The 23,179-nt window shown below is 33.8% G+C and overlaps 2 protein-coding genes across 3 annotated transcripts in view; one reads left to right on the forward strand and one right to left on the reverse strand.

Moving 5' to 3' along the window:
• Nucleotides 1–6,281: 6,281 nt before the first annotated feature.
• On the forward strand, nt 6,282–13,888 carry LOC117326097 (putative defense protein). The gene is made up of 5 exons (XM_033882715.1): nt 6,282–6,409; nt 7,639–7,831; nt 9,191–9,360; nt 12,391–12,482; nt 12,620–13,888. Exons 1-5 carry the CDS (start codon nt 6,407–6,409, stop codon nt 12,894–12,896), a joined length of 735 nt encoding a protein of 244 aa, XP_033738606.1. The 5' UTR covers nt 6,282–6,406; the 3' UTR covers nt 12,897–13,888.
• Nucleotides 13,685–23,179, reverse strand: part of LOC117326093 (multiple epidermal growth factor-like domains protein 6) — a 33,882-nt gene continuing 24,387 nt past the window's right edge. The window contains exons 35-44 of one of the 2 annotated variants that reach the window (XM_033882708.1): nt 22,324–22,469; nt 21,092–21,227; nt 20,463–20,585; nt 19,745–19,844; nt 18,920–18,993; nt 18,353–18,478; nt 17,551–17,670; nt 16,433–16,575; nt 15,359–15,494; nt 13,685–14,952 (exon numbers count right to left, since the gene is read on the reverse strand). In XM_033882708.1, the coding sequence (XP_033738599.1) occupies nt 14,884–14,952; nt 15,359–15,494; nt 16,433–16,575; nt 17,551–17,670; nt 18,353–18,478; nt 18,920–18,993; nt 19,745–19,844; nt 20,463–20,585; nt 21,092–21,227; nt 22,324–22,469 (1,173 nt within the window). In that variant the 3' untranslated portion in view covers nt 13,685–14,883. The remainder of the gene's footprint in view (nt 14,953–15,358; nt 15,495–16,432; nt 16,576–17,550; nt 17,671–18,352; nt 18,479–18,919; nt 18,994–19,744; nt 19,845–20,462; nt 20,586–21,091; nt 21,228–22,323; nt 22,470–23,179) is intronic. The other variant, XM_033882709.1, reaches the window with a different exon arrangement.

The following is a 23,179-nucleotide window of genomic DNA, read 5'->3' on the forward strand; positions in this document are numbered from 1 at the left end:
GTCCCAAGAAATGATAAATACTGTATACTGTATACAATAAAACCTGTTTTGGAGGTGGCCTTCCATAGTATATGATTCAGTGAGATAGCACTATAAAGTCAGCGTCAGTTCTGCACTATCACCAGGAGACGAACACAAACATAACACAGCCTCCAAAACACACATTCACTGCAGGTATATGCTGCTTACACATGGGCGGCGGTCCTTAATGACAACAGCTGTTGATAGGACATGAAACAGTACAAATAAAACCTAAGTGGTCTAATTGCTGGTAATATCTTGGTTTAGAAAGAAAATAAAGTTTAACTGCAATTAAACATTAAGAAGGGTTTTAAAAAAATCCAGACAGACAACCTAAAAGAAATAAATATTTATACAATAATCTAGTTATAATGATGTCATACAGAGGTCTATAAGTGCATTTTCTTAGTCTTGAAAATTAATTTCCTACACGATTGTGCTATTTCAATGAGATGTGCAATATATAGGTACAATTTGAATTATATGTATATTTGTTTTGTCTATATGTATTTAAGAACATTTTTTTGTCTTTTCATATGAAATGTATTTTAATTCAGATAATGATGACAATATTGGAAATGTTTGTCATGATTATCAAATATTTGTTTGTTTTGTTTTTGAGAAATAAACAAGATTATGCACAATGCATTCCACAGTTGATGGTAAATGTTTTCAGGAATCTAGCAAACTAGCAAACAGAGAGATTCCAGTGCAATTGAATCATTATAATTGTATAAATAAACATCATTAATACTCAACTTTAATGTTAAAAGGCATTCTGATCCTCTGTATCTGGAAAAGAAGCAACCGATTTAGGATTCTTAATTGAAACACAAATTATCAGGAAAATTATTGCTCATTAAGTCAACAGTTTAAAGTGTGCAGTTTTAAGATATTAGTTTGTCAAAAGTCAACTAGAATTTGGCTGGCATGTTGTAAATGTATAATAATTAGCTCCCCTGGGTCTAGACTTATTTTAAGGTGAAGGTCAGAGGAAAGCTCAAATTCATGTACAGACACATTATATATAGGTTCAATGATGGATGTATGCAGTCTCTTAATTTGTATACAGTTGCTGTTTTGAAAATGATATATCTTCCAAGGTTTTCTGTTACGAATTCCTAATACCATGATAAAGTTGATAAGATCATGGCTGGAATTGTTGATTAAATTTGTAGATGGATAAATGTACAATTAACAAAATAAATTATATACTACATGCTGAATGATTGTTTGTTATTTTATTTATCATATCTATTGTGTCTGTGTGTCTTTGTGTATTGGTAATAAAGATACATTGGTGCCACAGATATTAATTGTACAGAGATATATATATATTCTGTTTTTCTTAGACTGACCTCCCTTTGCGAGGTACAATGTACCAGTATCCATCAACATTGATGTATTATTGAGAAGCTGTAAATTGTTATACCTGCATGGAAGTCTACTCTGGCACACTCTAGGAGACCTGGGTAATGGTTGGTTGATAAAAGAAACAAAAAAATAGGACTGGTTTAACGTTTTGGGAAAATTTGAGGTATATTTGGGGTATATCTGTCATCCTGTGATCTTATTAAAAGAACCTAAAATCATGCTCCGTAAGTACTTACAATACAACCTAAAGAACCTAAAAAAATGTCCCCAAAAGTGTGCCAAAAGTGCCTTTAACGATGCTTAAAGACTCCAAAGTACCAAAAACATATGCCCAAATTACCTAAAAGAATGTCCCCAAAGTTTCCCAACATTATGTCCCAAAAGTACCTAAAATCATGCTCAGAAAGTACTTCCAATGTGCTTGAAAATATGTCTCCAAAGTACCTAAAATATGTCTCCAAAGTACCTAAAATATGTCCCCAAAATACCAAACATATGTCCTCAAAGTACCTGAAATTTGTCTCCAAATTACCTAAAATATATCCCCAAAGTACCTAAAAAGAAGTCCCCAAAGTACTTATAATACCTGGTATGTCCCCAAAGTGGCTAAAATTTGTGTCCAAAGTGCCTAAAATATTTTCCCCCAAAGTACTTAAAATAATTTCCGAAAATGCCTAAAATATGTCCCCAAAGTGGCTAAAATTTGTCTCCAAAGTGACTAAAATATGTCCCCAAAGTGCCTAAAATTTGTGTCCAAAGTGCCTAAAATATTTTCCCCCAAAGTACTTAAAATAATTTTCGAAAATGCCTAAAATTTGTCTCCAAAGTGCCTAAAATATGTCCCCAAAGTGGCTAAAATTTGTCTCCAAAGTGACTAAAATATGTCCCCAAAGTGCCTAAAATTTGTCTCCAAAGTACCTAAAATATGTCCCCAAAGTGCCTAAAATTTGTCTCCAAAGTGACTAAAATTTGTCTCCAAAGTGACTAAAATATGTCCCCAAAGTGGCTAAAATTTGTCTCCAAAGTGACTTAAATATGTCCCCAAAGTGCCTAAAATTTGTGTCCAAAGTGCCTAAAATATTTTCCCCCAAAGTACTTAAAATAATTTCCGAAAATGCCTAAAATATGTCCCCAAAGTGGCTAAAATTTGTCTCCAAAGTGACTAAAATATGTCCCCAAAGTGCCTAAAATTTGTGTCCAAAGTGCCTAAAATATTTTCCCCCAAAGTACTTAAAATAATTTTCGAAAATGCCTAAAATTTGTCTCCAAAGTACTTAAAATATGTCCCCAAAATGCCTAAAATTTGTCTCCAAAGTACCTAAAATATGTCCCCAAAGTGCCTAAAATTTGTCCCAAAAGTACTTAAAATATGTCCCCAAAGTGCGTAAAATTTGTCTCCAAAGTACCTAAAATATGTCTCCAAAGTACCTAAAATATGTCCCCAAAATACCAAACATATGTCCTCAAAGTACCTGAAATTTGTCTCCAAATTACCTAAAATATATCCCCAAAGTACCTAAAAAGAAGTCCCCAAAGTACTTATAATACCTGGTATGTCCCCAAAGTGGCTAAAATTTGTGTCCAAAGTGCCTAAAATATTTTCCCCCAAAGTACTTAAAATAATTTCCGAAAATGCCTAAAATATGTCCCCAAAGTGGCTAAAATTTGTCTCCAAAGTGACTAAAATATGTCCCCAAAGTGCCTAAAATTTGTGTCCAAAGTGCCTAAAATATTTTCCCCCAAAGTACTTAAAATAATTTTCGAAAATGCCTAAAATTTGTCTCCAAAGTGCCTAAAATATGTCCCCAAAGTGCCTAAAATTTGTCTCCAAAGTGACTAAAATATGTCCCCAAAGTGCCTAAAATATGTCCCCAAAGTGGCTAAAATTTGTCTCCAAAGTACTTAAAATATGTCCCCAAAGTGCCTAAAATTTGTCTCCAAAGTGACTAAAATATGTCCTCAAAGTGCCTAAAATTTGTCCCCAAAGTGGCTAAAATTTGTCTCCAAAGTGCCTAAAATTTGTCTCCAAAGTGACTAAAATATGTCCTCAAAGTGGCTAAAATTTGTCCCCTAGGTAGCGAAAATATGACCCCAAAACGCATAAAAATGTCCTCAAATTAGCTAAAATACACCCCCAAAGTAGCTAAAATATGCCCCGAAACCGCATAAAAATATCCTCAAAATAGCTAGAATATACCCCCAATGTAGCCAAAAATATGCCCATAAAGTAGCTTAAATATATCACCAAATAGACTAAAATATGTCCTCAAACTGCCTAAAATGTGTCCCAAAAGTAGCCAACATATTATGCCCCAAAAATAGCTAATACACACCCCAAAAATTCATAAAATATGTCTCCAAATTACCTAAAATAGTCCCCAAAGTGTCTAAAATTTGTCTCCAAAGTAGCTAAAATTTGTCTCCAAAGTACTTAAAATTTGTCTCCAAAGTACCTAAAATATGTCCCCAAAATACCTAAAATACACCCCCAAAGTTCCTAAACTATGTCCCAAAAGTACCTAAAAAATGTTCCCAAACCACCTGAATTATATCCCCAAAGTGCCTAAAATTTGTCCCTAAACTGCCTAAAATTTGTCGCCAAAGTGCCTAAAATATGCCTCAAAACCGCCTTAAAATGTCCCAAAAAAGTGGCTAAAATATGTCCCCAAGGTAGCTAAAATATGCCCCCAAACTGCATACAAATGTCCTCAAAGTAGCTAAAATATACCCCGAAAGTAGCCAAAATATTCCCCCAAAGTAGCTATAATATGCTCCCAAACCGCATAGAAATGCCCCAAAGTAGCTAAAATTTGCTCCCAAACCGCCTAAAATATGCCCCCCAAAATAGCTAAAATATTTCGAAATGTGACTAAAATGTGACTCCAAAATAACTAAATTGTTAATTTCAAGATTTTAATCAAATAGTCAAATTTTGAATGATATTTTTTATTGTGATACATCGATTAAATTCTGGTTGTATCCATACAAATTCCGTCAATCGCAAGTTTTTAATCTAAAATACATAAGTTTGGAGTTGGACACATTTGAAATTAAATACCCGTCCCATAGTTTCTCATTTTAGCCTGGGTGAACACTTTAAGTTACAAAGCCAGATGCGATATAGGGGCTCCAACAGTTAGCCTCCAACAACTTCACTTCAAGGACAGAAGGGGATTTGTGCCGAGGCCAACGGACCAGGGCTGAAACCAGAACAGTTTTATTTTCTTATACTTAACAATGCTCTAATGAAATATAACACAAATAAAATACTGGTACGAAATTGTCCACCTCCCAACCCAACTACTCTCTCTCTCTCTCTCTCTCTCTCTCTCTCTCTCTCTCTCTCTCTCTCTCTCTCTCTCTCTCTCTCTCTCTCTCTCTCTCTCTCTCTCTCTCTCTCTCTCTCTCTCTCTCTCGTATAACAACATTACTGATAGAATGGGCAATGGATGAAGTCAAGTGTATGTGTGTGATTTGGTAGGGGGCGGGGGTAGAAGGTGAGAGATTTATTCATTTCCTGGAAACTAAATAAAGAAAGTTCACTTATGAATATGTCACTCAAGTGCCATTTAATGTACGTTTACACAGTAATATTCCACACCAGTCTACACCTCGCACATTTATCACGGGGTCATTTGACGCCGTAATCTATGGAGTAGTTATTTAAAGACATCTTCAAAAGGAATGAGACACTCATAATTCAAAATATATCACAGCAGTACTTAGAATACCTAGCTCTGTGATGTATGTCCCTTGTTAGGTTATTGTGTAATGGGAAACATATTTAGGTGTAAGGAATTATGGCTTGTAGTTACCAACAAATTAAAATCAACAAGACACAGATCCGCGGATCAATGCACAGTAATAACATCAGCGAACATAATTGGTTTTTATTCACTGATTATAGACCGAATATTTCTGTCTAGTGACAATAATTTCGGAACAAATATTCGTGTTTGAGAAAAGATTATGTCGTCCTGCATTTACGCCAATTTCAGAGGCCCGATAAAGTTTAGAAATGGCAAAAAGATTTTTAAAGATAGGACCTTCGATATTGACATAAACAAAAGATATGTCCATTTTTCAGAGAAACGATTCTACAGTTGAATAAATCAGTTAAAAAATACCTTCATTTATTTTGTTTCCATGACTACCGTAATTAAGGGGATATCAACGATTGTTTCTCGCCATCTCATTACCATCGTACCAATAATGATCACCTACAGATTTTTAACATACAGAAATCACATTTTCTGGTGATATAAAAGGTAAAATAAAGTGTCCAAATTTGGGTGGCAGTATACCGGTGTGTTTGACCAGCTACAATGTAAATGACTCCTAAAATACCTTGTGACCTTGACCTTAATATCGTATAATTAGAATAAGGTGATACAGCTTTTACACAATTTAGTTAGGAAATAAATCTGTTAACACATATATTGATAACATACTTCAATCGCTACAAATTTGGCATGGCCGAAATACTACGAAATCGTTAAAGACAGGTAGCCACAATCGCAGGTTCCGCTGTATACGGTACTGTAGTTGAAACAACTGTTTACGTGTGTATTAATGTGTATTTCGTTTTGGCCGTCTTTTCCATCAACCAGCCTACCGGTACAACATTATGTGTATTTATAAACCACACCCTCAGGGCATGCCATCGATAATATTCGGGCGAGGTCACCAGAAACTCGGTCGCCAGATCAAAGAAGAAAACAGCGTTTTTATATATAAAAAACCACCTGTGTATTTTTGATTGAATGATTTATATATATATATTTATTTATATAATATATATATAAATATATATGTGACAGAACAGGCGATAGTATGATTTAGGACAAAATTTTAATCTAATCCACGTTTGATGTATAGTAAGGGATACGGTGTTGGCGGGCTTCTGTATTTTCTAAGAGATTTTGTACGCATGCGCACAAACAATTGAGATTTAAGAAATATCGGACAGAGGGTCCTGCTTCAAACGACGAACACAGACTTTGATCCAAAAATGGTAAGTTATTAATTATATGTAGTGTATATTCCTTGTGAATTTTGTACACATTATTTAACCTCATAATGATGTTATTTTGATGTTATACTCACACAGCCCTCAGCATGACAGCTTAAGCGGGATTGGTGTCAACCGGGAGATGAATATTGATTTTGAACATTTTAAAATCAAATAATCAATTTAACTACTCTCACTATTGATACTGTACTTATATTAATTAAAACACTATAATGGATAAATTTTATTGAATATGTGTTTTTTTTTTTATTTTGACCATTTTACAATGCAACTATACAGGGGAAATTTCTTTACAAAAGTTATATATTTTGTACAGTACATGTATTATCTATGAGAGTTAGAAACTACTTTAAAGAATCTATTGGTTTTGGAACATGGCTACTTAAAAAAAAAGCTTTTAACAGACGTAAATATTAATGTAGCATGGCTATTTATCCAGCTATTGTGAATGTTTAGAACAGAGACGTATATATATCACATAATGATATATAGGTCACTGTTTAATATAAGCGATTCGATCGAAATAATTGAGAAAGTGGATTTGCATGTTATTTTGTAAAAGTTTGGCAAATAGAAATTATTACAAATATAAACGACAACAGCTGACATAACAAACGACCTGTGAATGAATCACACATTATATCTTGAACGTGTGAGTAATTACCTACATCGCAGGCCTTTAATTTTGCGGTAAAAACAATATTTATACTTGGCAGTGTTTCTACTGTATAGATCGTTTTGTGTACGTTTGTAAAGCCTTAGGCGATCCTAGAATGATTAATGACGACACTATTGCACCGTGGATGAGTAAATATCTAAGTCATAATTTCACTCTAACTACAGGTTTTGAGTATATGTATGTGCACATCTCATCGGAGTAAAACGAGATAGGAGACAAAAATAAATCAGATTTATTGTTTGAAAGGTCTGACAACGCGATACATATTTTATACAGAACATCTGGCCGTGTTCTAACATAAACTTTTTCGCCATATTTATTTTTAGTATGGAGGAACAAATGAAACGGCCATCCCAAGCTCTCTCTCTCTCTCTCTCTCTCTCTCTCTCTCTCTCTCTCTCTCTCTCTCTCTCTTAATATTGGGATATTTTGTAATATTAAATGAATATAATTGATTTATCAATAATTACTTAACTGATTTGTTGATCGATTTATTGATTGATTGATTGGTGATTTGTGATTGACTTGTCAGGCAATAACAATCGAGGCCCTAGTGATGTTAATGTGTGTCCTACCTATGCCGTCCCGAGGGTTCGGGATGGGACCACCCCTGGGCGCATGCGTGGATATGTGGCCCGTGCATGGAGCTGATGCCCAGACATCAGACCCGCCTTACACGATCACTGTCAGCAAGGACACGTATACCCCCGGGGAGACCCTCACAGGTATGTTAAAATCAAATAATACCCCCATGGAACCTCACAGGTATGTTAAAATCAAATAATACCCCCGTGGAACCTCACAGGTATGTTGAAATCAAATAATACCCCCGTGGAACCTCACAGGTATGTTAAAATCAAATAATACCCCCATGGAACCTCACAGGTACGTTAAAATCAAATAATACCCCCATGGAACCTCACAGCTTTGCTGTTACCATACAATTCCCATGGAGATCCCCACAGATATACATTGTATTTTAATCATATGTAATACCCCCATGGAACCTCACAGGTATGTTAAAATTAAATATTACCCCCATGGAACCTCACAGGTATGTTCAAATCAAATAATACCCCCATGGAACCTCACAGATGTGCTGTTACCATACACTACCCCGTAGAGATCCCCACACATATATTTTAATCATTTGTAATATCCCCGTGGATACCCTCACAGCTTTGCTGTTATCATACACTACCCCGTAGAGATCCCCACAGAAATATTTTAATCATATGTAATACCCCCATGAAACCTCACAGGTTAGATATATTTTAATCATATGTAATAACCCCTTGGATACCCTCACAGGTATATATATATGCTATTATCATACACTATCCATCTATAGACCTTAAAAGCTACATGTATGTTTTTAATAATGAAGACCACAATATTCGTCCAGGATTTGTCGTTAATTTGTTGAAAGGGTTTAAATTGACTTCGTGACGACACAGGTCTAAAACTCTTACGGCAGTGAACAATAAATACTTAGTATATACACTTTGAGACAAGTAACTCTGACTGACAGAGTGGTTTTTATTCCTAGATTTGCCGAAGCTGTATATATAATACACTGCACTTACTTGATGTTATTCAATACGGCGTTGGCGCTTTCCCTTCTCAATCTGTTTCAAAGAATGCTTTAAATATAAATAAGAACTTTTGGAGTGATCCCAGATGGCATTTATTCTAATAAAGTAAAGAAACAGGAAACTGTTTTAATCATTGTATGATACTATTATTCGTATCCTAATTAAAGCATAAACATCTCAAAAATGTAGTGAGTATATATCTTAAAACAGTTGAGGAGGAAACTCATTAGCACTTCGAATAGTCAAGTCAAAACATAGTTAAAAGGCAGCATAAGCCCGCAAGGCTTTTATACGGAAGAGCATTAGGGCCATGAATCAAAAAAAAATAAATTCATTTTTTCGTGTTAATAACTCGAAATTTCGAGTTACTAAGTCGAAATTTCGAGTTATTAACACGAAAAAATGAATTTATTTTTTTTTGATTCATGGCCCTAATGCTCTTCCGTATTATACAGTTAACTTGATCAAAATCTGTTTTAAATCTTGCAGTGATGGTAAACACAACGATTAACGAAGACATCAAGTTTTTTGAAGGTATGATCCTGCAGGCGAGGCGAGCCAACTGTTTACACAAACATTTTGAGGAGGCAGTGGGGACGTTTGACCTACCATTGGGTGAAACCTTCCTTGGTCTGCTTCACTGCCAGGGTGGACGCAACGTACGTATCTCGAGCAATATTGTCAGTTTTAGGGTTTACGGTGATGCATTTTTCACAATTTAAACTGAAGACAAAAATGCAGCATTATGTCGCTGCGTGTCACCAAATGTTTCTACTTGGTGTACCATTCTCCATTTAATTTATTCTAATTTAATCTATATTTTTTTGATTTTTGCTCATTTTTATCAATTTTGTGTTAGAAATATAATTTCGTTTGGGTTCCTGTATTTTCTTTATGACTGTGTAACAGAAAAAAAATTAAACTTCATTTTTTCGAACCTTTTTCTTTGTTTTGGAGCATTAAAGTTTGCTACATGCACAGAAAGTAGTGTTTACACACCAACCTTTACTTTAGTTTAAACAATAATTTTATTCATTACTCAAAATACAAATATTTTTATGGGATGGGAAAACAAGCTTAGAGCTTATATTAATTCCTTTCCCATGTACATACAAAGGCAAATATAAATCTTCGAACTGGAACACCTTACTTCAGTATCAAATGAAATAATAATATTTACATGTTATAATTAATACCAATAGACATATATACATGTGGTGAATAGAATTGTTAGTTGAGATAAACGACAGTGACGCCTGTAAATAAAAGTTACCATATAAAGCTACATACGTGTATAAATGTATGTAATCATACATTTGATAGATGACTTAATGGGTTCAAAAATATTAGCTAAAACGTTTACTTAGTTTAATATAGTTTTGTACTGTCATGAATATTTGATAAGTTTTCCGTTTTGAGTAAGTATCATTTCCCCATAGCTAAGTTTTTTCAGTTCGTGTTATATCTAGCTGAAATAAGGTATTTTGTCTGATTATGTTGCAATTGCCACAAGATAGTAAAAAATGGCAACTACTTTCTACTAATCCACATGAACATAATGGACTTTCCTCTAGATTTCTTATGTACAAATGTTGTTTAAGCTCACTACATTTATGCATTAATCTTGTTTGTAAAATTTGAAGATTTCTATTTCCAATGTTAAAATAATTGGGGATTATTAGTTTGTCCTTTTGTAAAAAGCCTTTAATTATACTGACAGACGGATTGTCTCGAATATCAACTGGTAATGCATTCCATAACTGTATTGAGGAATTTAAAAATGAGGGTCAAGTAAAACTGAGTCCTGCTATTAATTGAGAGTAAATTATTTGAATTTAGTATATTATACCTATGGCTATCTGATACTTTACCTGGGAATATATCTGACAGATAAAATAGAGTTTTCTTGTGGTACATTTTATGAAACTGTACAACTTTGTGATTTTTTCGTCTTTGGGATAGTTTTTCAAGCCCACATCTTTATACAAAAATGTACAATAGATTTAGGCTTGACGATTTTGTAGCACCTGTAACTATTCTTACAGCTTCAATTTGATTATTTTCTTAATTTTGATATAGATAATTTGGTTAATTATCCCAGACATTATCATGATATTCTAAAATAGGTCTAATAAAAGCAAAATGTATTGTTTGGAGAGAATTCATATCAAGGTTTTTTTTTAATTTCTTAATATTGCTAGTCTTTGTGATATTTTTTTCAACATATAATCAACGTGGTTATGCCATGTACCATCATCAGATATTAATGTTTATAAATTTTACACTAGATACATTGCTATTGTTCATAGTTATATGAGCATAAATTAATGATATAGTTTTCCTGCTTATTAATAACGATTCTGTCTTATCGGAATTGAATTTAACTAACCACTTATTTGCCCTCATACGCATTTTTGAAAGATTGTTTTTGATAGAATTAATAGCAAGAGTAGGGTTTTCAAATATAATATTCAAGGCGGTGTCATCAGCAAATATTTTTATTTTACAATGGATGTCATTCACTATATCATACTTATGTATATGAAGAAGAAAAGAGGACCTAAGATTGAACCTTGAGGTACACCTGCTTTGGTGTTTTGAGTTTCAGAAGAAAGACCATTTATTACAAACCTTTTACTTTATTACTTTAGCAACATTTGTAACCAAGTCATGGGCTTTTAATCAATTGATTGACTTGTAAGTAATTATTGCGGTTGTTTAGTTTTAGAAATAATTTTGTTTAAGTAACGTGTATGCTCACGTTCCGTAACAATGGACTGGGTAGGAGTGACGTCACAGGTGTGTTATCTCACATTGTTTGGCCCTAAAGTAATAAAGCAATATTTCTGCAGGTAGAGTGTTGATAATTAAGACAAATAATGGGTAGAAAGAGAGGTTTATTGACCAATAAATATCTGGCGTTGCAGACTGTCTTCGAACAGATTAGAACCATGACATAATGCTCTCTAGTAAATAAAACTCTCGAGAGTTAGACAAACTCATTATCTGAGGTCCATCCTGATATGAAGCTCGAACAATAGGGCATTGTCACGTCTTCGTGTGATTGGATGGGGACATAAAAAGAGAGAGAGAGAAAGTTCGCGATAAGGGACAGAGTTTGATTGGGCAAGTCATTAGTGCACATGACAAGGTCTCCGGACAAACAAAACCACGGGGTCGGTCATGATAGACATAAGAGTATTAATTAACAGATGATTCTATGCGAGCACTGTGAGTTTGTAACAAGAACTTTGGTACATGTATTGATACTGTGAATAAATTATGTCTGCTACCAACCATTAAACAAGCAAACGTTAACACCTTGTGTAACACATTTCGCAAAACGCTATATTAACGTTGTTGAGTCAACGCCAACGTTTAATATAACCACACAACCGTCAGATGACGTTAGCCTTACATGAACAAGCGGGGGCGTAGACTTTATGAATATGCAGTAACTTTTAAAATTAAATTAAGTATTATTTAGCTGTGTTTCATATATTATAATTACATTTATGTAGAACATTTGCATTCCCATCCGTCGGCCTATAACTGTACATAGGTACATTATATATGGACAATGTTTGGGATTTTGTGTAAAAGCACAGTATGTCTCACACGTTTAAAATATATGATTTGTAAATAAGTTGTTCTAAGGTTTGCTTTAGAGTTCAAACTTTCTATTTCAGAGCGCTGTAGGACACATTGCGCATGCACATATTGTAGACAGAACGTTCACGTGGACTGCTCCTGCTACTTCCGTTGGCCATATTTACTTCCGGTAAATATCACATTCTTTTTTATAACTTTTAATAGTGGTTAACCATATACATTTTTTGTTTCATATCATATTGGTTTGATCAAAGTCAGATACAATATAAATGTCTATCAAACTATATCTGTCTCTCTTCTATACAGAGCCACAGTTGCCAGACGTCAGAAGACGTTCTGGACAAAAGTGACGTCAAACTTCATTCTGGACGCCTCTGAATCATCGTCTCCTCAGGTCTGTTCCGATACAAACCAAACAGACCGACGACACGTGTACAAACTCAGCGAGGCTCTTGGAACAGTCACGTGGTTTAATCATTTTCGCCATGATAATATGGACATCCAAGTATTTAAACTAGATAAAGGGTGGTTAATTTATACTAACTTGGACTGTAACTCGCCATATCATCTTGGAACTTGTTAATTTTGGGTAATTGTGTGATGATATTGCAGTTTATAAGATCGAGAGATTTACGTAGAGGATACCCATGTAAGAGAGTACTGAGACAGTGTAATTGATGTAGATATATTTCTATCCTGCCTAAACAGACTGTTTGATTAATGTATTCTCTTACATAAATTGATCACAATGATAAGCTATCGTAATGGTTCATTTATTTTAATTTCGCATTTATATATATACACTATAACTCTCAACTGGTTAGTTTTATTCATTGCTTAACAGGTTCACATACACATTTCTATTTGTCAAAACATCCATCCATGAAGAACTTACGTACTGTCTAGTTAGTTATATTCGCGGGTATTTTATTTTACTATATTTGCGGTCATTGAAAAATAATTATACCTTGAATTATAGATTCGATATCAGACATATAACATTTTCCGGGTATAGAGTTTGCAATATGGTGTTGCGCTAAAATTAATACCCGCGAAATTGCTCAGAATGGGACAACCGCGATACATTGGCCCCGCGAAATTAAAAAAAATATACATTGTGTCGTATTGGAAATAATGCTATTGTATATATCAACATTAACATTATGTATATTTGACTCATGACCATTAGATGGTACTCATGATTTCAAAATATGTGAGTCCCATGTGTACTCGAATCGTCTATTCTCAAAATGTATAACTGAACGTACACATATATAAATTAACTAATACTTGACGTGTAATATTTCTGTCCCATTGTATTCTTAAGTTCATATGAACATTAACGCAATAAAAAAAGCCATCCAATCCCTATATAACTACATCATTTTATTTTTGATTACTTACATTATAAGTTACTAACATGACTACATTCATGAACGCAGCACAATTGATTGTTTATGGAGGCAATATAAACGCAACCAGTATATATTTGATATGCAGAGAATGAAAAATGAATTCATAATACAGGTGTGTTGCTGTATTTACAAATATGAAATACAATCTTTCTGGAAAATGTCACTGTATTTGTGTTTTTAATGCTCCAAGAACCATACCATGAGATAGCCTTCGATATATATTGATGTTCCAATAGATAAATGAAATTATGAACAATCTATTATGAAAGATATGTTGATTACATATATTATTATTATAATCAAATTTACATAATTATGCATTTTAAAAGTTTGATACAAACATGCAAAACAAGTTTTATTTTTGATAATCCCAATGACTGATGAAACCTGATTTCATGATTAATATGATGACATTTTTTATTCGTAAATTGAAGAGTTGCTCTTGGAAAGCATATCGTAGAATATCCATACACGATATATAAATCCCATATGAAATACATGTTTAAAAATCAAATCTTTTATTAATTTTTCATCAACAAAAAAATCATTCAAAATAAAAAAAAATATGTATATATACAAATGTATCAACAAGAATTAGTGTGTTGTACATTAAAAAATATGTATATGACCATATATGGTACCGACGTTATCTTGTTATAAGCCCAGGGGCCCACACATACTTTTAAAGTAGGTGTAGACTTATGTCAGGACAACAGAATAATGTTTACATGAAATACAGAAATAATTATATGCACAATAAAGGTGAAACAAAACGACAGTAACATAAATGTTGTGTGTAAGTTAGTATCTTTAAAACTATCTCTATTGTTCAATATTTAATTGATGTAGATTCATACTCAATTAAAACTGAAGTGTAATTCTGTTAAAAAGAACATTTATAAAACCACACACAGACATATGATCATGACAAAAAGTTAAATAACCCCAAAAATATAACATATCGGTTGACAACGAATGATGACTCACAACAGGAACTGCCGCAAACAAATATGTCTTCTCGGGGTAAACAATAAACAAATATATCCCGAGCTTCGTTTTTTTCTGAAATTCATTTCGTAAACATATCACTCGAAAAACAACTTTAAAACAATATTGAAGAAAATGTGATGATTTACATTATACTTTAAAGCTCCTTCAGGCAGTGGATTTCTTATTCGTTTGTACATACTGGCTCAAAACCTTGTAGCAGAACTGATACTGCTCCTGGAATTTAAACAAAGAAGAATATAAGAAAATTTTGAAAATTACTCATGACTAAAAACTTGTAAATAAAATCGCCTTCATGATATTTCGTTCTAAAAACGTACACATATAATGTGTCAAAGTAATTAATCAAAAAGAGCCAAATAAAACATCCATCACATGGTATGGTATTTCAACCTTGACGAAAAGTAACACTTGTCATTTACACTGACACGTGACTTCTGTGACCTTTTTGACCTATATGATTTTGTTGACCCAGAAAGTTTGATATGAAAGCGATTTTCATATTTTTGTATAACGGAGCAAAATTCGGTTTGGATAAATTTAACTTAGGGAGATCATCCACTTCGATCCGATGTATTTGGAGGGATGTAAACAAAACTAAATCTACATATTTCGTACTCACAAAGGACTGAATTGCGCCCGGTTTTCGAATTAGAATCTCCCTCACTATATCAAACACGTCCACCAGATCGTCCAGTGCTACTTTCTGTATCAGGGACGCTATTACACAGAATGGTACACATTTGGTTTGTCCATCCCTGAATTATATACAATGATATACTTTACTCAGCAGCAACATCATATATGGAAAACATTAATTACATGTTCTTGACTTTGTTACATAAATAGGTCATTTAATCAAGAATGACTATTTTTTCAATGAATGGCTCATTTTAAATTTCATATGCGTTGCCAAAAGCCAGGTTGCTATATTTAGTATATAAAATATGGTTACTGATAGAAAAAGATACATTTGCTTAGATTTTTTGCGATATATTTGTCTAACTAAAGAAATTAACTATTGTAAGTGTTAAAAAGCAAGGACATGAAAGTAATTCAAATTTTTAAAGCGCGGATGATCTTACTGTTCGAGGAAACCGGAATAACCGAACAACTCTCAGATCACTTGCGATAAGCAACTTTTGAGGTTTAATGTTGACTATTTTCTTTTGATGTGCCGCGTCAATTCTTGTTTCTGTTTGATCGACAATGGCACTATCTATTCTATGATCATCACAACGAACGAAGAGTTCTTTAAACAACAAACTTCAAATCATGAAATACATCCGAAGGCGATACCAACTGGTGCTTAACCATACTCGGTAAGCCTTTCCGTTATCATATTTTGTTCACGTGTTTTAGTGTCTCTAAAACATATGTTTATCTCTTCTGCATTTAATTAACGGAAGCCTGCTGTCAAGGTATCCCGTGCCCTACAATTTAATGGAAGCCATAAGACCCGGATTTACATGACGTATGTCGATGATGAATCAATGGACGCTTTCACTATCGGAACACCTGGTCCAAGGATCAAACTGTTTCTGTGAAGGTTTTGCCCTTGTTTAATTGATTTTGAATTAGAGTTACACCGCTCTATTCCCTCGTTGTATTGCCACACATCATTGATTTTATATTTTATCTTTAGGATCAATGTAGATTATCAACTATGCTAAATAAATATCTGGCGTTGACTTACTTGCAGACGACAGTGGTGGGACTATCATCTTCGTCCTCTCTTGCCAGTTCTGCTACTCTTATCAGCTTTTGTGTTGAGGTGACGCCTTTTTTGTCATCGGTACCAAATGACAAATACACTTTGACCTTTCGCTCTCTTTCTCCCTTGAAACAAAAAGAGTACCGTTTCCCATATATTGATATGATGAGACTGGTTTAGCAATGGAAACGTTGTCATAGATATTAATTAACAATAAAAACTATTGTTTTGTTAAAACTACATGTAGAACATCTGTAACGTAGTTACAATTATTATACCTTTACGTTTTTCTCTCTATATAAAAGTAATGTGATAATTTGACTATCAGCCTCGAGAGGATTGCGCATGTGTTTCCAGGACTATCACACCGTGTGACAGTTCGAAAAAACTGTCACACGGCAAACTGTCACACGGCGAACTGTCACACCCCTGCTGTAACGTCGTCAGAACGTTTGCAAGACACAACGACATGCAAGCGCTTAATTGATACAGATTGTTTGTTGTTGCAGACGGTAGCCTAACATTTTGTTTTCTCTCACAAAACTGTCAAACATGGATCAACACATGCGTTTTCAAAACGCCACAGACGTAGAGATCGGGTCATTTTTAACGGACAGAGATAGCAAACACACTATAAAAGCATTATACGAGATACCGACAATGGATTTTAAAGCCCTCGTGCAACAGTTGTTGCTTCGGGGCTGACAAAATTACTATCGCCCTCATACCCATTTGATAACTGTATACTATTTCGGCAATTAAATTACTTTCAAACCATTTTGGAGCAAATAACTATTGTACTTAATAACTTTATAAAATTATAACTGCATAAATACATGATAGGTATTGGCAATGGAAATAATGTAAATAATTAACTAAATTAAAAGAAGTCTGGGAAATACAACATCAGTAAACAAAAGATACAAAAACCAAAGGAAAACATCGCAGTCCTCCAGTTTAGGTGTGAAAAAAATACAGGAAGTGATCGAAAGGTGAGTTCTCCTTCCTCATCACGGATCAATTCCACACTCATCATATATATCAGTATATCATATGCGACAGTTTGATTACATGTAGAGACACGTGTAAGGTGTACTTACCTGCTTTTGAAGTGATACAGTCATCTCCGTGATGCCGCTGTCAGAGGGACGGAGTCCTTGTGACTCGAGAATGAATGGCCCAATACTTAACGGCTCTCCAAGGGGCACAATGTCCACGTTCTGATGGTCAAAATGTAAAGTCATAAACTATTAAAAAGGACACTACTTTTCTAAATAAACCCTCTATCTTTATGAAAACATGTTTTTTGTCATTATTTGTCACGTGCAATTTGACGCTATACATCTATATGAAGAACACTCGAAAGAGACAACATTATTTTGAAATTGAAACCCGTATTACAATTCTGAAATCCGTATCACAATATACATTTATGGACATCGCATAAGATTGACACCAGGATTTATCAACCCTAGACATCTCATGATCACTGAGGCTAAAGGCTGATGTGATAATCAAATTTCTAGAGTTGATTAATCCTGGTGTTTACCTATATCAAAAGTAGAAAAAATGTGTTAATATATGACTAATTCAGAAATATCATTAAATAAGTGTTATGTGATTTTGCCTTCATTTCTTCATTTTGTGATATAGGAGTTTTTGAAAATAACAGGCGTTTCCTCCTGTTGCTGTTTTAACGGTGAACATTACATTTTGTCAATATTTGTAGGACAGGTCTCGAATAATTCGAAAACGGCAAAAATCACCGTCATATAACAATGACATTTAAAGAGTATGGGGATGTCACGAATGTCATTACATCGCCTTCTTCCTCCATGTACCTTGTCTGATATAACGCCGTACGCGTTCACATACTAAAGTGAGAAACATTAAACTACGTACATCTTCAACTTTATCAAGGATGATGATTGTCCTTGAGTTGTAGTCATGTACCATGCTCCAAAAGTCCACCAGTGTGTGCCGCAAAGGGATTTGTGTCGCCAAATATCCTTCCATGTCCAAACAAGTCTGGATAACAAAATACAGTGCATGCATGACGACTTAATTTTATCGAATTAAATCCCTAATTCAGTTACTTGAAATTTAGATGTAGTCCAATTAAAATAAACCTTCTCCAATGTAAGAAATAATTGAACATACACGATACAATACTTACAGCAAAAAGTTAATGTTGGATATGAGAAGAGGGACACAGCAAAATTGATGTGATGAAGAGAACTGATTAGCCGGACATAGCTTCGCCAACAGATAGACAAAATGACTAATAGACAGCTGGAACACCCATTCCAGGTTACCTCTATCGGCAGTTATCAATTGCAGTCAATGAAGGGTGTGAGATAAAAATATATTATGCATTCCCTTGGTCAATGGTCTCAAAGACATTTATAATGTGTCTTTTATATATATATATATATATTTATTTTGAGATGTTAGCAGGAAATTACATACCGGAAGAAGAACTGCATTGATGTAGTCACTATTTCCGGTGTCATTGGAAAGCAGGGGTGCCCGGTATTTATCACCTGAAAATAATATGATATTGAAATAAATACTAACACGGGAATGGTCGGGGAAGCATTCCATTAATTGAGGAACAGCTGAACTGGACACATCTTAATGTATTGAATAGTTGTTTTATCGATAATTCTACCATGTTGGCTATGCAACGCCAGTTTTGATTGGTTTAAAACCATGTATTATTTTCCGATAACCCACGCTCGTGCCAATAATACACGGTCGCGAGTCACGGCTGTTATTTTATATATCTAATATTCACCTTATAAAAGGTTACTATAGCCGAGTGGGCTAATGGGTTAGCCTTCAATAAATTTTTATCACGACGCGAGTTCGAATCCTACGGAGGCCCGCCTTTTTTTCTTTTTCTTTTTTTTATCCATTTTTTTTTTAATTTTCAAAATCAATGCCATATGATAGATGCTCTTGATCGTAGTACTGTATTGCCTGTATATTTCATCAACAAATAATGCAATACTCAAGAAATAAATTACAAGGTTTTCTCGGGTTTCTTTGCTGTTTTTCTATTAGAAAGAGGTCGATCTCAGAACTAAACAGTACATGGTAGAATAGAAATAATCAACTTTGACTCGTGTATTGTTGCAGGATATACAATTCGGACTCGGATAATTTGCAATTCTAATTAATAACTCAGGCCTGCGGCCTTCGTTATTAATTTAATTGCAAAATATCCTCGTCCTCGTTGTATATCCTGCAACAATACACGAATCATCGTTAATTATTTCTTAAACAACTTACTTGGTAAACTTTTCATACTTCTATTCTTGCAGACATTTTGGACAGATAATGCCGACGCATACTCCGTACTTTCATATTGGGGGCGATTTTTACGCAAAACCTGGAAAATCAACTTCGTATTAATACAAAACAAAATATATAATTAATACAAAATCTATATATATGTAATTGCTTTAACCTGTGTTGTATAAGTATATAAGTGTGTATGGCGTAGAAAGTCAAAGCTATATTTGGGATCTTGCATGATTTGGTTTAATCAATCAACTGCCGAAAATACAGATGACATATGATATTAATTATTTTAAAGACCTAGTTAGAATATTGCGAAAAGAAAGTTCAAGGTTTGAATTTCTGCCATCTTAATGTTTATATTGACATATCATAATATCACCTATAAGACTGTGACTCATTTCAACATCATTTTCATTTGATGTCGTTACAATGTTCCATTGTTATTTAGCTTATTTGCAAATCGAAGTGGCCACCATGTAATAAAATAAAGTCCATAATGTATTATCAAGCATACCACTGATTTTTAATTTGTTCTTAATTATTGCATTCCATTACTGTGTATATTAGATACAGCTTACCCCTCAATCCAAAGAACAATAATTTTCTAAAGATATATTAGGAAGAAAAATCTATTATCATTAATAAGAACATTTTTTGCGTAATCAGTGTATTAAAACAGACATTCATTTTACCGATAGTTACTTACCTCAAATTCCTGTTTAAGTCGCAATGTATTTTCGGATACGTCTGGAACGAGGCTCCGTGGGACGGATGTATCTGGGTACATGATTGCTGCTACCAACGAATCATACAGAGCGACGTATTGGTCCTAAAAGAAAAACACAATGTCCAATTATAAATACATGCATCTTCTCTCTCGATTTCAACACAATGAAGATTACACGTACCGGTCCTAAAGACAATGGGAAATGTGTAAAGGATATTCAAATATCAACAAGATTGATTTTCCGCTATTTTCTCTAGTTATTTCGTAGAATACCAATCAAGAATTTCTATAACACAGATAAATCTATATATTAATTAAATGAGGAAGATTTTTTTTTGATAATTGAAACCTTCCAAGATGCGAATTTTTAAAGTAACACGACATAATGAATGAGGTACATGTACAGTACCTTGTTCAACGATACAACAAGGAGACCGTACACCAGAACTCGAACCAGTGACCTTATATATTGTATGTATTGACCTAGCGTGTAGTTAGAAAGATCAACACATTTAAACTCAAAATCAGTCGTTAATTATATAATTATCTACAAGGTTACGGAGATCAAGATGGCTTCATTCTGTTGAAAGATCTAATATGATCCATACCTGTGTTTGTACCATTCCCATACGACATGACCTCATTTTGACAACATATCCGTACACATCAATCACACCATGGTGCCTTCCATGTTTTAGTAGAGAATCTAATGCTATAAATGTTCCTGTACGGCCGATTCCAGCGCTGTAAGTGAAAAACATATTTCAAGGTTAAATCATAATACACATAGTGTCAAAAGAGATAACAGATTGATAATGAAATGCCGAGGCCGACGAAGCAGCTGTGCCGGACAGTTAATATTCATTCTTTGACATTTACTGAAAACTGCATCCATTTTTAGTTTTACTTACATGCGTGTCATTTGTACAATTTGATTGCAAAACTTTATAATTATTTTTCTTTGTTTTCATGGTAAATACTCAAATCTGATTGGTCGAAAAATTCTTTTCATTCTTCTATGAAAGAAATTCCGAGAATGGCGCGAAAAATGTGACGTCACAATGCGACAATTGACGTTGCGTATTGATTTGAGAAAAAGAATCCCATTTAAAACCAGTAAAATTGTACATAAAACATGTTTTAAATTAGAAAATTATTTTCAAAAATTAATTATAAGCGTTGCTGTCAATTATTTTTTAGTTTCATCGGGGTATGAAACAAATTTTGTTTGCAAACTTCTGTAAGAATCCGCTACAGTTTGCAAACAAAATTTGTTTCATACCCCGATGAAACTAAATAAAAATGACATCAATGCTTAAATAAACTATAATGAATTTTCTTGTGGAAACCGATGAAGTAATCCTAAAATAAGTAGCAATGATGTCCTACCGCCAATTCACGATTGATAATGAGATGGATTTAGATAATTAACACTCAATACTTGTTTTCGAATCCTTGTTATTTATGTACTATCGACTTTGACATTTGTTTATAATGAATAGATTACCGTTTAAACAAAGTCCTGCGATTATTCCAATATCCCATTCAATGAAATGAACAATGTTTGTCCGCAATAAATGTTACTGACAAAAATTATTTTGACTGACATTACAAGTCAATCATAATACGGTTTGTAAAGCAAACAATATGCTTATTTCAAAAGTAATCTACTTGTTCCTATTTCACATACATTTACGGCATTTTGCTTTAGATTTAGTCGCAACCTATTGGCATTTCAGTATTCTTTCGTTGTTAATTTAGCTTTAGATTATATTAGTGCATTTTAGATTTTCAAAATTACAACGCATATTTGATATTTGATAGGGAAAATAAAACAAACCTGCAATGGACAATGACCGGTCCGGACAGTTGACCAGTACCTTTGTCCACTTGACGCTGGAAAAGGGCCAATCTGAATGGATTTGGCGTGCCATGGTCCGACCAGGCCAGGAAGTGGAACATGTGGATAGTCCTTTTCTCTTTTGTCTGAAGTTCTCAATATATTTATGTATTGTTAAGATATATGTTTTGCATCAAGCAAAGTGTGTATAATTAACTATCTGATATATGCTATGTTAAAGGATTGCAGGTTTTTAAGAAAATGATGTAAATGCACATACTTTTTCTTTAGAAGGACGAAACAGCTGTAAGATGTAATTTGAACAATCTTTGTTCTGTTGCATTTAACCCTCATTTTGTTTTAAAAGGTCCTGATATGTTTCTTTTGTACAATCTTTCTACATCACGATTTAACATAAAATTTGCAGTTCCTTAAACAAATACAAGGAAAACAAAAACGACACCCAGCATGTTAATCAAAGTCAAATCCAAGGTTTAGTCACATTCTCAAAATGAGAACTAGGGTTGTGACAACGGAACCACTAGGCATATCAACAAGCCTCGTCTGACTTCATATCACGTGATGTAGTATACAGTGTGGATCATAAGACGTAGATACTACAATGTTGTTGATGCGTTACAGATATTCTAATTACTCCTCTTAATTCGCTAGAGATAAATGTAAAATGCAGAGTAACACATCATATGGAAAATAACTATAACAGAAGAAAGGTACAGCGAAAAGAGCTCCACAAATAAGCCTGAATAGATTTAAACGCCAAAAAAGTAAAGTACATCGAAATAAAGTCCACATAATAAGCCAGAATAGATGAAATGCAGAAAAAGTAAAGTACATC

The sequence above is a fragment of the Pecten maximus genome, chromosome 4, assembly GCF_902652985.1.
Source record: "Pecten maximus chromosome 4, xPecMax1.1, whole genome shotgun sequence".
Lineage (NCBI taxonomy): Eukaryota > Metazoa > Mollusca > Bivalvia > Pectinida > Pectinidae > Pecten > Pecten maximus.

What these genes read in the sequence shown, in the direction of transcription:
- LOC117326097 (XM_033882715.1), top strand. An exon ending in ACTGCCAGGGTGGACGCAAC is followed by an intron (nt 9,361 to 12,390) that starts GTACGTATCTCG and finishes TTTCTATTTCAG; the next exon opens with AGCGCTGTAGGACACATTGC. An exon ending in GTTGGCCATATTTACTTCCG is followed by an intron (nt 12,483 to 12,619) that starts GTAAATATCACA and finishes TCTTCTATACAG; the next exon opens with AGCCACAGTTGCCAGACGTC.